The following is a 17,919-nucleotide window of genomic DNA, read 5'->3' on the forward strand; positions in this document are numbered from 1 at the left end:
GGCTTGCTGCTAAAACTCTATATAGGTAATAAGTGGAGTGATGAGAACAAACTCACAGAAAAAAGGCAGGAAGAATTGGAGATTAGGATGGTGGATTCCCTTCCAAGGGGCCAAAGAGAAGTTAAAGGCTGCCTGCTGTCAGTAAACATCTCTGAGACTCCAGGGTTGTTGATACTAGAGGATGACCAGACCTTGCCAGGATCATTTCATCAGCAGACAGTGATGGATGTAAATGTGGAAGATTTGACTGTTTTGATCCTGACAGTGTCACCTGCCAAAGAATTCATACTGCAAGGAACAGCCTGCTACCTTTTCAGACTGACTGTCAAGAAGGTGGTGGGATGGGAAAGAAATGGAGAGAAATGTCCTGCTGGTAGGTTTCACAGCTATTTGTGAGCCAGAAGAGGGAGCGACAAGTCCAGCAACCCCAGCTTCATTTCCCACCTCACTTGTGTTTCTGCATCTTGTCTTATTTTAGTCTTCCTCTGGTTCCCCACCCACAACTCTTCCTGTTGCCCACTTGTTCTCTTTCAACTGCCTATCACCCTACTCACACCCCCCTTTGCCAGCTGGTATCTCAGCTCCCACATTCGGTAACCCTGCACCTTTCCACTAAAATGACTCTGCTTGGTTCAGTCCCTGCCCTACTCTTTCCTCTATCACACATGCCCTGCTCATTACCTGTTGCTCAACCTCTGTCACAAACTACTTTGTCACCTTGGCCCTTTCTCCATGGCTCTTGCCAGCCCTCCCATGCCTTTTGCCCATTTCACTAATCTTGTTTTACCCATTTCCTGTGCTTGGCCTTCCCTCTTCAGGCTCTGCAGTTCTCTTGAGTAATCTCATATTTTCCTCTACTGGTTTATATTGCAGTCAGGTGGTTTCTCCATTTCTCCTTCCTCCTGCTGCTTGGATGCCAGCAGAGGGAGCGGTTTGCACAGTTCCCAGAGTGTCGCTGCTTTCAGCCAGTGCCTGCTACTGCAGGTACACGGATGCACCACACAGCAGCAGAGATGGAAGAGCATTAATACCCAGTGATGTGATATCTTGCAGTAAATTCTGTTAATCTCTTAGTGCTAGCTAAACAAAGGATAACTGTAAAAATGTCATCTAATGACAATTTCTCTAAATTGTACTTTTGCTTTCACCTTTCATCTTATTTCTTTATTCTTTCTTGGGGGAAGGGATAAAATTTAAGCTAACTCTTTTTGTTCAGAGAAATGCAAAATAAAAATGCAACCCCTCTCCTCTCTGTAATCTGCAACTCAAAGAAAAAAAAATAAATCTATAAATACCTTTGGCATGTTAGCATGTAATCCTATACATTAAATGTTTCTTAAAGTGACTTGACTGGGTTATGTGATTACTAACTTCTCTATAGATCTATAGAAGTGTTCTGAACTTGGGCAAGAATCTGAACTGAGGGAGTAGAAGGGGTGAGGTGGGGCTTAGCATAATTGGCATACATCTGCCAGTATTGAGATCCTTTTGCTTTTATGATACAAGATTCCCCCCCATCTTCCACTGCATCTTTGCCTTAAGGAGAGAAATATTATGAAACTTAAGACATAAACCAGACATGAGCTAATAAATAATACTAAATAATAGTTATAATACCTAAGGCAAATAATAAACTTATCAGAAACAAATCTATTTCCTTTTAAGATCTGAGGTACATTGTTTTTTCTTTCCCCTTTCTTAGGTAAAGTGCAATTCATATTAGAAGCTTCCTCCTTAATACAGACTTGTTTTACATTCCTAGTGCTTTTATGTTTTTTTTTAAAGCAGAGTTATGATAGCAGATAAAGACTGCTTAATTGTAACATCTCTGCTTTCTTTCCAAACTTTGTTTTCCCTTTTCCAAAACAATACTAACTGAATGTTTGGATTCATTTCTTTAAAAAAGGACCTAAACAGCCAAGCCACCCAAGCTGTCACAGGGTTATGTACAAGAGGTATCATGATACCTTTGGTATTCGGCAGTGATGAGACCATATCTCAAGTACTGTGTTTAGTCTAATCTGAGTTAGAAGCCAAAAATCATGATAGACAGGCAAGTATGTGCCCCACATCAAACATCAAACTTCAATGGTCATCAAACATCAAACTTCAATGGAAGATAGTCACTCAAAACTATGCAAAAACAGCCATTCTAGCGTAGCACACAGTGCCCCACAACACTTTTACCATGGCATTATGCAGAGAAGCTTATAGGTATCAAAACCAACAATTGGTGCACACAGTTTCACTCAACATGGAGTAAGAAAACAGCATTTTCAGCTTCAGAAGTTAAAAACAAGACAGCAAGAATGACAGTGTTAAAGAGAACCCACGTTCTCCTGGAACATGGAGCCCAAGCAAAGAGGACATTTCTGTAGAAGGACATGTTTTAGACGTGGTCTAAAACCTCTTGGGTAGCTAGACAAGCACCACGAGGAAGAGACATGATGACAGACTCAGGTGGAACTAGGTGAGAATTCCAGTGTTATTAAGATTAAGGGCTTTGGAGGCATGGACAGACAAAAGCTGAGAGGGGTTTTGGAGATGAGCCTATGAGCACTGTAGCTGCACTGATGTGCTATTAACCCCTGCTAATGACCTCTGTGGAAAGGAATAAAGGTATGGGCTGGGTAGACACATCCTCAGAATGAAGAAAATCTGACCTGAAGATACATCAAAATAAAAATCATTTAGTGCAAAAATCAAAACTCGAACTAAGATCACCTTACTGTGGCAACACATTCTCTAAGCCCTATTGCAATGACTTTACCATACTTCCTTACATTACAACCCTAAGTGTTAGTGAAAATGAAAATAAAACATTATTCTTACCTGATTTTGTCCCATGCCATGGCATGGGTAGAGTATGACCCTCTGTCCAGTTATTTGATGTTCATTTGTAGGGTTATAATCAAAGCAGAAGTTTTCCATTCCTCTATTCTTCAGCTAAACAAAACAAAAGAATATTTTAAAATATTAGTCTAAAGTAAGGAACATATTCTGTAGTCACTCTACACCCATCCTGCTGGGCTCTGAGATCCATCCCAAAGCTAGTGCAAAGCAACTGGAATAGATCAAAGGGATGCAATGGTAACATCTCTCAGACTAATATCAAATAAAACTGGACCATCTTGCCTTTGAGCATTGAAGCAGCCAGACATCATGGCTTCCCCTAGGAATGACACTGTGTTCCAATGTATTTGCAAAGGAAGTGGGTAAAAACTATGAAAAAGTGTGTTGAAACCCAACAAGCCAGCAACTCATGCAGAATAAAAGAGTCTGCCATGTCTTTTTCCCCCAGGATCTACTTGTTCAATCTTTTCCTATGAAAAGATGACTACATACTTTTCTCAGTTTGTCAAATGGGAAACGTTAAGAGAATTTGTTCTCAAAAGGACTCCAGTACCCTCTTGAGGCAGAACAAGCAGACAGATTTTAGGATCAGAAATCTTGAAAGTGGGCAAAATACATCTTTGGAAAGAGACACTAGGTCTGATATTAAATGCTTTTTACTCTTGTTGCTGATCTCTGACAGAAGAGGTGCATAACTTCTAGATAAAATTTAAAATATTAAGTTAGCTAATTTTAAAAACAATAGGCTAGTTAACAAGGATTTGTATTTAGTACTCAGGAGGCAAAAGTAACTGAAAAAAATTTAAACAATCACATAACCACTGATTCCTGGTATTAGCCACATAACCAAATTTGAAAACACACAGAGCAGAATAGGTTCTGTAAACAAGAAGCTGAATGCCCCTGGTACTGAGTGTAATTATATCACAGACAAAAAGAATAGGCAGAGTAAGTCTCAGAAGAGTTAGTTCAGCAAGGTGTAATTTCACTGCTCTTCCCTAGTCATGATAATCATATCCTGAGTTCTTAATGTGGAAAATGAGTGGACACATAGGGATTGCAGGCGGCTAAAACTAAACAAACAAGACAAACCCTGCAGGGCCTAAACCCACCACAGAGCAAACCACACAAGTTGGAAAATTAAATGTGTTCTACATATGTTTGCTTTGCCAGCTTCTACTTTTAATGCTACCCAACACCTTCTTTCCACTGCTTTGTGCTCACTCCCACATTAGACCACTGCAACCTTTCTTGAACAGTCAAAAGAAAATATTTTGTTTACCTTCTTAATAGGAGCCAAGACTTACACTTAGAAAAACAGGAAAGAAGAGTGTCTCACACAGACTATTTTTAACACTGCCACGGAACTACATAAACCAAATAAGCTTCTCATATTTCTACATTCTACATCAGGAAATATCAACTTAAAAGTCATAACCACTTAAAATGGTAATTTTATCTCTAGAATTGCTGTTGTCAGCAGCTGTCTTCAGAACCAAAGGGTCTCCCATTAATAGGTTTAATAACATATGACTCTGCCTGTCTACTGGCTCCAAGGGCAGCAAAGCTGTTATCCATGGTGCCCTTCCAGGCAATCCAATGACTTCACTAGTGCTCTTTGTCATCAGGCCCTGGCACACGCTCAAGTGTGAGCTCCCTTTTGGGAAATTTTAAACAATCTGTTTGAAAATGCCCTGCACCACCAGAACTACAGTAACTCCCATATGCATGTTACTCAATGCCCAAATACACACAGCAAAAAGATGTGTAAAAGCTTACTAAACTTAAGCTTCATTTCAGATGGTTTGAAAATGAGGCTGTGCTCCAGGATGTTACCATGTATGTTTTCTCCTTTTTCTTTTTCATGCACAAATGTTTGTGATACATGCCGACATCTTCCTATATGTACATGGTCCATATGTTTCACCTGGTTCTTTTATTTTGTCAGACATTGGTAGATATGCCCATATTTCATTAGGAAGCCCAACAGGTATTCAAGACCTAATTAGTAGGAATAGTATATTCTAAGCTTTTAAATTACCAGATCTGAAATTACAGAGAAAATTTTGAAAATCTGACTGCAGCACCATTTATTAAAAAAAAAAAAACCAAAAAAACAACAACAAAACCATATAAACCTACCCTCTGTTCCAAGGCAGATAAAAAGTATGAGAGAATTTGTGAAATATTTTTCTCTTGTTAAATGAGAATATACATTTTAAATATTTTTAATGTGCAGGAGTGCAAGAACTCTATCAAAACAGTGATCATCCACTCATTCTGAAGTTATGTTTATTCCCTCATCCACCATAAACAAGTCATGCAACAGGAACAAATTTTTTTCTGTGACTTACCTTAGTTCTTGTGCAGAATGCTGCATTAGAGAAAAGAAGCAAGAAAAAATGTTGATCACCTTGCCATTGAAAGGAATCGTTCAGCTCTAAAAACAATGTACCCATGCAGGACAATTGGCAGTGGTTTTTTACAGCATTTGCCTCCCATTGAAACATTGCTGGCGTCACTGTACATGCCATTTAGTTACTACTGTTTGGAGGCTGAGATAGGTAATAAGCACCAGCTGTCAAGATATTCGCCATAGATCTTAACCCTTACTGCTAGGAAATATTTAAATCTATTGTTTCCTAATATCTGGACACTTGCACATAACTACACAATACAGATGGCATTCTATTAAAAATTCTTAGTTTGATAAAGTCCATTGTAAACACACAATCAATAACAGATTTTTGGCATTAAAACTTCATTATGTTAGTTGATAAGTACGGCCAAGGGAGCACTGCCAACCTTTCTCTACATCCACAAAATAGATCAGAATCCTCTTTATTCTGCCAGTGGCAGTGGTGCTGATATATCAGTGATATGGATAGATGATACTGTGGGATGCTGTAAGATATGAATTTGCAGCAAGCCGAACAGCTTCACTAGTACTGATCAAACATCATCTTTTACCTCAAAAGTAATCCAAGCAGTCACAGGGACTGATTCTACTGAGTGAATGCCATTTTCATATCACCTGTTAACTTCTTAAGGGCAATACTGGAAAGGGCTTACAACACTGATGACTAAAACCCTCTGAAGGAAGGTGACACACTGCTGCTGGATTCATTGGCTCACCCCACCAAGACCAAATCTCCCTGGGAAGTTCAAAAACATACAAGCATGTGGTTCAGGCAATGGTGTGTTCACTACCAAACACTTGAATTTCCTCCACTTCCTTTTAAAAAGCCTCTCCCTAGCTTTCAGAGGCTGTACAGCCAACCAAAGTGGTGCGTATTTTCCTGTGATGGGCATACGGTCTCCAGGTCTAGTCAGTTCTAATCTTTGCTACCAATTCGACCACAAGTGGCAGTTCTACAAACTAGTTTGTAATGCAGTTTTAGAGGTATACCCTAGAGAAGGGACCCTGATACCTCTGAGAACTTGAAGCACCAGACATACAATAATCTTTGATTACATAACTTAAACCACATAGCTCTCTTCTTCTGCAAGCCTGTCCATATATATCATATGTTCTTTAGATAATTTAAATAATGGTCTCTTTCATGTTGCAGCAAAACAAAATTCTTCACAGTTTTAAAGGCATAGTTTAAAATCTTCTTTCCAGTTTGTTTTTTTTTTTTTTTTTCAAAATTATGCCTAGTCTAAATTAAAAGAAAATTATGACTGAGCACGTGAAAATGAAGATGAGATGGACTTGGAGGAAAATGGGGAAGGAAGGTGTCAAAAGAAAAATTCAAGTTTTTGATTTCCCAACTGACTCAGTCAGTGACAAATGCCATTACAGATATAAGACAGAAAGAGAGACCAGATAGAAAGTGACAACAAAAGACATCTATCAGCTTAGTTGTTTTATATTCAGCTGAAAGAAGTAGCAGCTAGAAACTGAGACGAACAAAGAAAAAGTTATCATGTCAGAACATAGTATGGTTATTGTAAATGCAGGCAAACCCAATGGGAAGAAATGATATGTCTGACTCAATTCAGAAGGCTGAATGATTTCTTTATTATAACTATGCTAAAATACATTAATATACTATATAAAAGGAAGATACTAAAACTACATGCTACTTTCTCTGACTCTAACACAACTTATGACCCTCTCTCAAGAGTCCAGACAGGTGGATTAGATTGGCCATCAGGCTCAAACAATCCTCACTAGGATCCAATCAAGCACTCACTCTGGGTAAACAATTCTCCAAACACATTCCACATAGGAAAAACAAGGAGCAGAAATAGAAATTGTTTTCTCTTTCATTTCTCTCTGTGCACCTCTATAAAAAATCCTGAGAGGGTGAGAAATGTGCTTGCCACATACGGTCTCACCACCAAGTGATCAAACTTACAGAAAATTAGAGTAAAATCCTGATTTTTGTGTCATCACTGTTTTTTAAAAGCAATCTTGATGTCAAATTTAAAGCCAAATTCACTGACTCACCATAATTTTTATCATCGGATATGCACCTCAATGCCAGACTTACTTAATACATACCTCAGAAGAGAGAAGAGCCCTGACTACTCCCTTGTTTTGCAACTGTGCCTTTCCACAGTCACTGATAACATGGAAATATCACAGAGCTCCTCTATTCTCATCTGGCTGCACAATGCAGCAATGCCACCACACTAATACTGAGCACTAGCTGGCTCAAAGCTCTTCCTGCAGACGCCCACATCATCCCTTTCCAGGGCAGAGAGGATTTGTAAGCTGACCGAGTCTCTGCTGCCTAGGTGGGCAACCTGTACGGAGCTGGGGCTCAAGTCTCATTGCAATTTCACACCTACTTACTAGCAGGTACTCTGTCACAAGTGCATGCTCAAGGATGGCCAAATCAGAGTCTGTGCCAGAAAAAGAGAAATCAGTGTGTTACACAAGAGCCTAAAAGGTATTATCAGCCTTTCCAGAAGTGGTGACATCATATTATTTTAACCCGCTGAGTGCCTATCAGCTTCACTTCCTCCCGCCTCGCAAAGAAATTACTCAAGTCAGAAGGTTCATGTCCCACAAAGTTCCAAAGCTGCATGAAGCCCAAGGAGAAGCATGAAGATATTTCTCTCTTTTATAGGTCTCAGGCAGTTTGCAGGAATGCAATCATATCTCAGGCAAAAAGATTCACAATTCAGTATGTTTAAGTAAAGTTTGAGTCAGCTAACTTTTTAGATTAGCAAGGGTAGTATGGATATTTTTATCTATGTATCAAGAAAAAAAATGTAAGAAGCTGCTTGTCAGTGCACAGCACTGAATGCTGCTCAGTAATTCTTTACTCCATTTGAATAATACATGGCTGACTTATAGGTAATCTTAGAAATATTTTCAACTTCAGTATAAAAGTAAAAAGATTTTTCAGGGATATAAAAATCTCCATATTCCCTTGTATTCTCTTTGAACAATTAAATAACCTCTAACTAAGCTGAGCTGTTATCAAAGCTGACACTTTTAAATACAGTATTTTTGTGAACCAGAAAAGCCCTACACAGCTGAGGCGGGAGTAAAGAACACCATCAGTGATTCATTGAAGCTAGCAGATGGGACTCAATATCCACAAATCAGCTGAATCAGTAGGTGTCGTTTCTGTACTCTCAATTTCTCAGAGTACAACCATATTTCCATCACATTTAAAATTCTTCCTCCCCCCCAAAAATGCTGTCTTCTCATTATGCTCACAACTAGATGACAGCATTTATGAATTGTTTGTAGAGAAATATATAGACCACACCGAAATTACACTTTAGATACTTCAAGCAGCTTTGAACGAGTTATTTCTAAGTACTCTCAACTCCTTGCCTGAAGATGACAATTAAATCATAAAAGAAACTGCACATATCACTTCTCTTCACTATCACTGGCACCAGTCTAACCCTTTATTTTGGAGGGAGGTGGAGGGAAGGATAGAATTCCTGAAATGCTCCTGGAAGGTAAGTCTTATAATACCTTACTGCTTCAACTGTCTCAGACCTTGTCAGTAGCAATCCAGCAGAAAAGAGCAAAAACAGAAGCAATGTTGTACCAGGGTTTGTTCGAGGTACTGGATAATGGTGGGTAACACCTTTCACACCAGTGATCACACAGAGATACCACCTCTCCTCCAAGCTCCAAGACAAGTGGAGGAGGGTGGCAATTATCCCAGAGGCTCCTAAGGGCTTTTCTGACAACTGCTGCCCTCCCCATGGGAAGTCCCACAGCTCCCCAGGAGAAACCACAGCATTTCCACATTAGGATCTTTTTCATTCAATAAGTTACAAAGCTATTAGGGTAGACTGCAGGGAGACTTGTTTCCTGAATATTTTGTATGTCCATAGAGATCAGATTTTTCTTCTTTTCCTGAAGGAAATTCAGCAGAGGTTGAGTGACTTGGAGAAGGGCAGATGGCAGCAAGACAATGGCTGGATGTGATGATGTAGTGTGGGAATGCAGCTTAGTGAATCTGCAGAGTGATTGAGTTACCAGCAAAAGTACTTTTAAGTCAATGCAGCATTTTGTAATTAGGAAGGTATTTGATACATCTTTGCCAGGTGAAAAGGTGCAGTTTTGTGTTCCTAACATGCAGTAGGTATCTGGTGATTTTTCAGAGGAAACAGCTATATGCTGCATCATCTCTGCCTTCATCCCTTCCAGATGAGATTACAGTAATGTAATATACACAGAGCTACAGTTTATATTTATTTGTAAGCTGCAAAAAGCATAAAACGCTGTCAAGCCTCAAAAGAGAAGAGGTTTCTGATATTATTGAACTCATTGCCTGTGCCCTTGCTGGTCTAAAGTGATCTCCAGATTAAAAATTAACATGTTGGTTTAATATACAGAATCCCCTATGATCTGGAAGCACTTAGCACCAGCTCTCTTTTCCATCACCAGAACATCATAGTTTTCATCAGATAAAATGTGTGAACAAATGTTTCAGAGCACATTCTTTTTTTTTTCAATTCAACAAGTAAAATAAAACACTTTACTGGTTTCTTTTCATTACGCAATGTTTCAAGAAATAAAAATCTCATCCGTTGCTGCCTTTAACAGTCCCAAGATGTCACTTAGAAGGAGTAATTCACAGCAACATTACCTGTTCTCCTACTCTGTAACAGAACTCCGTCATAAACAGTGTTCCCTTAAATAAAGATTCTGATAGATACCACATTTTAAAGCCTACCAGTTTTAGCTAAATTCTACCAAAATCCCAGACTGATTTAGGCACACAAACACTTTCACACTGACTTAGTAGGAGAGCTCAGAGAACTGCAAGTAGGCCTCCTTCTCAGCAGCCACATACCATTCCAAAGAATCCTGGTCTGTCCTCGGGTACGTGAAGTTCTGGATACACATTCTCCAAAAACCATTTGAAGTCCTTACATTTCAGCTTCTCTCGTAGAAGTCTCCTTTCTGTCACATCTCCATATGGTTCCTAAAAAAAAAAAAATAAAGGAAAGAAAGAAAGAAAGAAAGAAAAAAAATATTTAAAAAAATCCAGAACAGATGCTTTCTTTTAAATTATCTGTATACATTATTAGGAACCGTATGCTACAGTGATGAGTAGGATTTCTAGCCAGGAAAAATCATCATGTTTGGGTGCTGGATTTGATTTCATTACCCTTACATTTGTTAAATGCTGACAAAAAATAATTGGAACTGTGCAAGTAAAACTTTAAAATATTCTGGAAGACAGTTTGTCTAAGAAAACTCCTTGAATCTGCAAGTGAGGAAGCCTTTGAATACAGATTGCTGAAGACTGGGAAGGCATATTGGAAAATGAGACTCCTTTAGATAGATAATTGAAAATCTCCAAAGCAGTGAATGAATTTTTAGGATTTTAAATTTTACCACTATCCATTTGAAAATTACCTGTACAGTTTTACACTTAAGTGATGCAATTTGTAAAATCTGCTAATGCATCCTTTGAACTTCACCATTTTGGGGGGTGGGGACTATGAAATCTTGAACCTCCAGAGAAAATCTTTCATTGCAAACTTCTTCTGTGTCTATGGATTGGAGCAGAGTCCACATCTTCTTATGTCTGTCTACAAAAACCTATCTTCATATTGACTAGGGATTTCAGATATTCAGGCATGACAGAGAGTTTGCAGCCCCCAGATTTTTACAGGTCACTGGATGCAGTCTTTCATCAAACCACAAATGTATTTGCATTTCTCAAAACTGCGGAAATACCACTGAAAACACAAAGCAGATGTAGAACAGAGGCAGAGGTGCCTGTTTGAATAAACAAACTGCGTGACATATTAGCTCTGGGGTTTGAACATTAAACTTGAAGTGAAACTTCATGGAACCAATTTTTGCAGCCATAGCATCAATCATTTTCCTGTTATGCTACGGAACTGAATATTTGGGCTTGATGAAGTAAAAAGGTCTGAACTCAACTGCTGCAACAAGTGGTGCACAGAGCACTATGGAAACCAAAGCTCATCGGCAGCAGCTTTGATATGGGGAAAAATAACCCTCATGAGTTTCATCTTATAGCCACTGTGCTACAATAAGCCAATACCTGACACTCCCAGTACTAACACACAAATATCCTTTAAAGTTAAAGCTCTGTCATTACAGATATAAGATGCCCAGCACTTTACAAGAAAAATTGTCAGCATTTATTGCTCTTTTTGTGTATGACAAACTGAAATCAGCCTGGTGTTGCCTATAGGTGAATCACATATTTCCCTCCAAGTCAAACTCCGATAATAAAACCTAACTGGCTTTTATGACATTAAAGTAAACCAATTATTACAAATGTGTGGACTATAATGATCTAATTACCCAATTTAATCCAAACAAACACAAGATGAAAGCTAACCAAATTCGTCTTCTCCAGCATCCTCCAGCATATCTTTTAAAAGCCTCATGTTTTCAAGGGCAGTTTTCCCCTGCTGTGTCCATTGGGGTCAGCCACTCAAACGAGTGGGGGGCTCGCTGTGCCCTACACTGCTCCCTCAGGTCTGATCCAATGCACCAGAGGCTGATGCCCAGCAGCCCATCCCAGGCACAAAACCAAAAAGGCAGCGTTTAGAAAACTTTTCATGCAAAGGGATCATGCTGGGGAGATCTCCAGAAGCAAGCAACAGAAGCCAATTATTTCTTTGGGGCCTGAATTTCAGATCTTGCGACAAAGGTTCATTTAATTCATTTCTAGACACTGTGAGAACATTCAGTGTTACTGTTTTCCAGCCTTCAGGTCCCTCACAATTAATATGTCCAAGTTATGAATTTGCACACTGTTTTACTGTTTTGACATACTTAGTTTTTACAGTAATAATCTCCTGAAAAATTCTGCAGCCAGTGATGTTGCATTTTCATTTCAAGGAAAATAAAAGCATCAACTTAAAAGAACCTCCAAAACTGAGAGAACTGATACTTGAAATATTTTATTACAGACATTTTCATCTGAGTTGCCATGACCAATTTTAATTAATTTAATTTTTTCAATATTAATTTTTGTTTCCATTTGTTGTTTGGGGTTTTTTTAAGTGAACATGATGCAGCAGTAAATCAAACAGAAAAATCTATTTTTCTTTACATCAGTCCAAAGTTTTACAATTTTATTACCATGCTGTTTACCTGAAGGTCTACTGTCCACTGAAACTCATTGATTTGCATTCATTAATTGTGAATTCTTATTGAGAATCCTGTATCATCCATTTCACAGAAGCGTACATTTTAGGCTAAACAACTCCTCCTTGCTTTGATTACCCCACATCACATTATTCTTTCATTTATTCACTTACTGTTGATATAGATTGGGACATCTTGTACTCTTGCAGAATTTAATTTTTTTTTCCAAAGAATTAAAAATTATACACTTATTCTATGTCTGGGAAAAGGTTTCAGAAGGAATAAGAAATAAACATAAAAAGCACTTCATGTTAAATATTAGCTTAGTCAATAGTAGGTTGAAAACAAATTCTACTGAAATTCCAGGAACAATGGAGTTGAACTCACCAGGCGGGCGTGTGGGTTTCGGTGGTAATAAAGTTGTTTATATTCATCCATCCACACTTCAGCTGCACGCACACTGTTCGCCAAAGCTTTGGCCCGTGAGTATGGAGCTTGCTTGGGGAAAACATGACCTACATGGGAGCAAGGATGGATCTCAAGACTTCCTCCACACTGCCATATCTGAGCAAAGAATTGACAGTGTGTATCATTAATTTTGTCTTTTGCAAGCTCAAGGATATAGTAACATTAAGATTGTGTAAGAATAACACCGTCTCAAGAATACCACACCATAGTACAAGTAACACATACAATAATTTTGTGTCTTATTTGATGACTAGACTGAATAAAATTACATCCTTGTTGCTCTTAGTAATTTGCTCTGAGTTCACAAGGAGATAGCCACTCTCTAGTTTTATCTGGAGTGCAATATTCCTTTCTTAGTTTTATTTTGTCATGATAAGATGCGGTCTACCATACAAGTTATGCAGGTATCGTTAAAAAAAAAAAAAGAAAAAGAAAAAATAAGCATGTTTCTTTTCTAATTAACCACATAAATAGCTACCTTGATAACTAATTCTTATCAGAAATCTATAGATCTATATATTATCTATATATTCTACTGGAAAGCTGACTTGACACAGGTAAGCTTCCCATTTGTACATTCACATATGGAAGGGAAGGGAAGCATAGGTGCCTGGAGATAAAATCCCACTAACCTTTTCCATTGGAAAGTTTGGAAAGGTACCCCAGATCCAACACATGAAAAGAAAAAGCAAAGTACTTCTAGAACTTCTGGTGGTCCAACCAACAACAATGAAACAACCTCCCCTATCTAAACCAATATTCCTGCTTGGTGCCAAGGAAGTACTTGCACCCAAATGTGGAATTGGCAGATTCCTGCAAACTGTCACTCTGCCCTTGTGCTCACACTCCTGCTTCTCTGGCTCCCTAGGTTGGGAAATGTACAGCCCATGAGATAAAGTCCAGAAACAACCATCAAGTGGATCCATCAGCCTCACCATTCTGTATACATTTTTGTAATTACATTCTTCTCCTCTGAAAACCAAAGAGTTTTGGCATTTCATCTACACAGCCACTTTCCCATCAGCCATTCTGATCTCAAGTTTGATTACTTGAAAGGAAAGCACAGCTAGGCATTTCCTATTTGATATTGTGTGTGACCACACCATGGCAGATGCCTGGTTTCTGAAGGGTGCCTGAAACAAGGTTTCTGAAATTTAGCCAGGTGGGAGGAAGGCCAGATATATTGCTGTACTTGAACTAACTTGAGGCTGTCACCAATGGCTCTGATAGACTTTCCATAAAAGATTTAGAATTCTCCTAATGTATTCAACCATGCATAAGTGGCAGTTCATCATTCCTTTGTAAATGGAAGACAAAGGAAATTAGCTGGGATAGGCTTAAGGGGTAGAGGTTTGCTCTCTGACAACCTTCTTGTAAAAAACATACATTTTTAATTACATGCTATTCAAATGAATACAACAGGAGTGAAAGATATGAGACAGCAAATAAAAGCTCTGCTGCTAACTGCCAAAAGATCAGTGGTGGGACTTTTACAACCTCTCTCTCTGGGAACTTTAGGGATCTAAAAAGATAGCCCACAGAAGATAGGACTTGGTTGTAGACTGCTAACTTTTAGGGGTTTTTTTTTTAGTTACTTAGAATTTCTCTAAAATGTCTACATTTGGAAATCTATGAGTTTCATCTCCATTGATTTGGTTTTGGATAACAACATCAGACTTTATGCATGGCACAATACTGTATTTAATTACTGAAATGTAAGCACTCTAATGCATATGTTTATTTTTAAAAAAGAGAGTTTCTTTAAAGATACGGGTAATTCATTAATCAGCTATAGGGAGTACTGGATAATTATTACTTTCTGTATTTAAAATTTTAATTTCTTGTTTGTCATGTGAGATTTCTCTCTTCTTTTTTGCTGCTTTTCAGGAAAACAGTATATTTGTCATTTGAACAAAGGTGATCAAAGAATTATACAAGAATTCTAGAATTCTCTACTGGTCTTTTAAACAATTTGCATATTTTCTTAGGTTAGTTACTCTACAGCCATTTTGCCAACTATCCACTTTCACCTTACAACCTCCTTTTTTGAGATTTATTTAAAACCAGTATATTTCATAATTATTATTTCTATGTTCAAGATTATTTTTTAAAGCTGCAATTTACCATTCAAGGTTTGTCAGCAAATATTAAGAGCCATACGTTTATTAGTTTTAAATTGTCCAATGTTATAATCCACATAAGAATTACTAATTCATCTTTATTTATCTACTTTTAAATAAGATATTAGGAACAGATGATAAAGACTACTGAAATAAAAATGTAGTTAAGAAGGAAGAACATACTTCAGCTCTTCCATGATAAAGTCTGATTTCAAAGGAATGAAACAAACTGACCATACCTCTGTTAAATTGATGACAAAAAGAGAATTCCATAACAGCTAAATTTTTAATAATTAAAGCTCTCTAAGAAATAACTGTAGGTTGCTAAGCAATGCTCATTAAATTCTAAGTATTTCATAAAAACAGTACAAAAATTATCTTGTCATCCTATTACAAAAGAAAATTGAATATACTTCAGCTAGACAGTTCCTCAAAAGGTTTATTCACTTTCATTTTAATGGAAAAATTATGACCTCTATATAAAATCAGATACAAATGAACAGCCACAAAATAAAGCGAGGAATTTAATAGAGAAACTAAAGTTGATTACTAAATGCTAAGTGGCTCCGCAGAAGATTCTCCATAAAATTAGTTCAACCTTCACTAACAGAAAATCACATAAGGCTTCATGCATATTTTGCAAGCTCATGTGCATGTAGATCTGTTTCTTTAATAGGTCTGGATAATTCACAGCTCTCATTATAAAAGCACACATTTCTCCTCCACTTCAAAAAGAAAACAAGGTGACATTCCTTTTTTCACTTGCACTTTCATCTTGATGCAGGCAGACTATAGGCATATTTTCTTTTGTTTTCAGAGACAGATGGTGGCATTATGAAAACCTACAGAAAATGTTCAGAATCTCACCTTGGGATCACTGTCCCTGCCAGGGTCTCTGGACAATTGACCTTGTGCTGGGTCAATGAATACTAAAGAATAAAAGCTTTGCCATCTCATTCTAATGTTTTAAGACTATCTGGAAGAAATAAAAAACATAGAAAGGATGCTACACCCTAAAAAAAGGGCAAAATATGGAAAACCCCTATGTTTCTGCTGCTCTCTCTCTCTCTGCCACAATTCTTTCTTGACAGCTTGTGGCTAAGCCCCCAGTGTGGTGCTCATGCACAGCCTGCCAGAAGCTGGGTGGGTGGAGAGGCACCCCAGACACACAGACTCACCCTGGCTGCTCTCAAGAGAGAGTTCCAGATCCAGACAAAAAGAAGCAATACAAAAATACTGGGAAAAGACCGCAGGTATTGTGAGGCATATTCCCCAGGCTCGTGGGCAGTAACATTTCTGAGAAGAAAAGCCTTTTGGCACATGGTAGACTGAAGGACAGACCATAGACATATTAAGCCTTGGTCAGAAACAAACTTACATTGCAGCACTACTTGCAGGACCAAGAGCAGAGAGGGGACAGAAGCTGTAACCAGGCTCCCTTTGCTCTGAGTACAAAAGGGAGAAGATGAAAGAGCATGTTTTGAATCCCTCAGAAAGAGGGTTTCAATGCCCATTATGCCTATGAAGTGAAATTTTATCCAGCCAAATAGCATTAAGCAATCCGAAATCAAGGTACATTGACTCGATTCTGCATTCAGCACGTAGCCTCCATCTCTCTTAGTCATCATGCTTTTAGTGAAAGCTTTGTCCTTGTTGCACCTCTCAAAACCACAGAGAATTTCTTCAGCTCAGAATAATCGAAGTGCGAGAAAGAGGAGGCTTGAGGACAAGTCTTTTCATGTCATTGGGAGAGAGTGGTGTTTTAAGAGACACGAGAGCAACAATAAATTAATTTTCAGTGGTTTTGAGTAGTTCTGCTCCTAATTTTCAGGTCTGACAGGTTTAGAAAACACAAGGAGAACAACACTAACAATGATTTATCCCTTCCGACCTCCTGGAACACTGCAGGCAGCCAAAAGAACACAGTTAAACAACATCATAGCACTCTGCTCTGTTCCACAAAAATCCTCTCCACACAGAGCACAAGTACAAGGGCTCCAAATCAAACAGAGCAAAGCATGTTGAGTACAAATGCCCAGATGCTACTGGCAATCTGCACTGGGAAAATTGGCATGGCCAGGCAGATTTGTTGGCCATTGCACAGCCTGTCCTTTGTGCTTCTCCTGTGTGCTAGGCCACCACTGATACTTCCTCTGTCCCATGAGGAGATCACAGTCCTGCATGCTGAAGGAGTGAAGGCACTGCTCATACATGCTGGTGCACCCCATGGAGTCCTAGCTCAGGGGAACCAGTGATGTAAAAAATTATACTGGCTTTGAGAGCTTCATAGAAGTCAAAGGCATTGGAAGGGTGGGGCAGCTGATACTGGGGCACTTTGAGTCAGAAGGAAGGGGTCAGGCTGTCTGCAAGCCTTGGTGCACCAAAAGCAAGATACGAGAGGAGAAAGCCAAGAACTGCACACCAAGAGTGCCATATTTGAGGTTATTTCAGGGAGTTGAAGATCTGGGTACACCAGAAGCAGAGCTTCAGAGCTACAGGGTTGATGGAGGTGGGTCACCCACTTCATGATTCAGGTAGAGGCCTGTTGAACTAGACCAAGGCTACTGAGTAGGCTGTGCTTGGGTTTATGTGCCAAAAACTGTTCCCTAGGTGAAAAAGGAGATGGTCATGAACTCAGATCAAACAGTGTTTCCAGCTGAGAAGTCTCCCTCCAGAGAGAAACCAAACCAACTCTAAGTCTGTGCTTGTTATAATTCCTAATAATTTTTGTTCCTTATTTTTATACCCTCTTTTCTACAGTTTCTGCTCTGCAGTCAGCAGAATATTGGAACAGCAGCCAGGAAGACTCCATGCTTCTCTGGTTAACACACAGACATCCAGAGAGACAGTCTGCTGATGTCTCCTTTCTCAAGAAAGTGGTTTTGTAACTTTAAAATGTTATTTAACCTTGAA

At 38.7% G+C, this 17,919-nt stretch overlaps 1 protein-coding gene across 1 annotated transcript in view; it reads right to left on the reverse strand.

Moving 5' to 3' along the window:
- GALNT12 (polypeptide N-acetylgalactosaminyltransferase 12) overlaps positions 1-17,919 on the reverse strand; it is a 44,508-nt gene that overhangs the window by 6,356 nt on the left and 20,233 nt on the right. The window contains exons 6-8 of the mRNA XM_021528650.2: positions 12,806-12,982; positions 10,134-10,265; positions 2,833-2,946 (exon numbers count right to left, since the gene is read on the reverse strand). Of these exons, the coding sequence (XP_021384325.2) occupies positions 2,833-2,946; positions 10,134-10,265; positions 12,806-12,982 (423 nt within the window). The remainder of the gene's footprint in view (positions 1-2,832; positions 2,947-10,133; positions 10,266-12,805; positions 12,983-17,919) is intronic.

Source organism: Lonchura striata, chromosome 1, assembly GCF_046129695.1.
Source record: "Lonchura striata isolate bLonStr1 chromosome 1, bLonStr1.mat, whole genome shotgun sequence".
In the NCBI taxonomy this organism is placed as follows: Eukaryota; Metazoa; Chordata; class Aves; order Passeriformes; family Estrildidae; genus Lonchura; species Lonchura striata.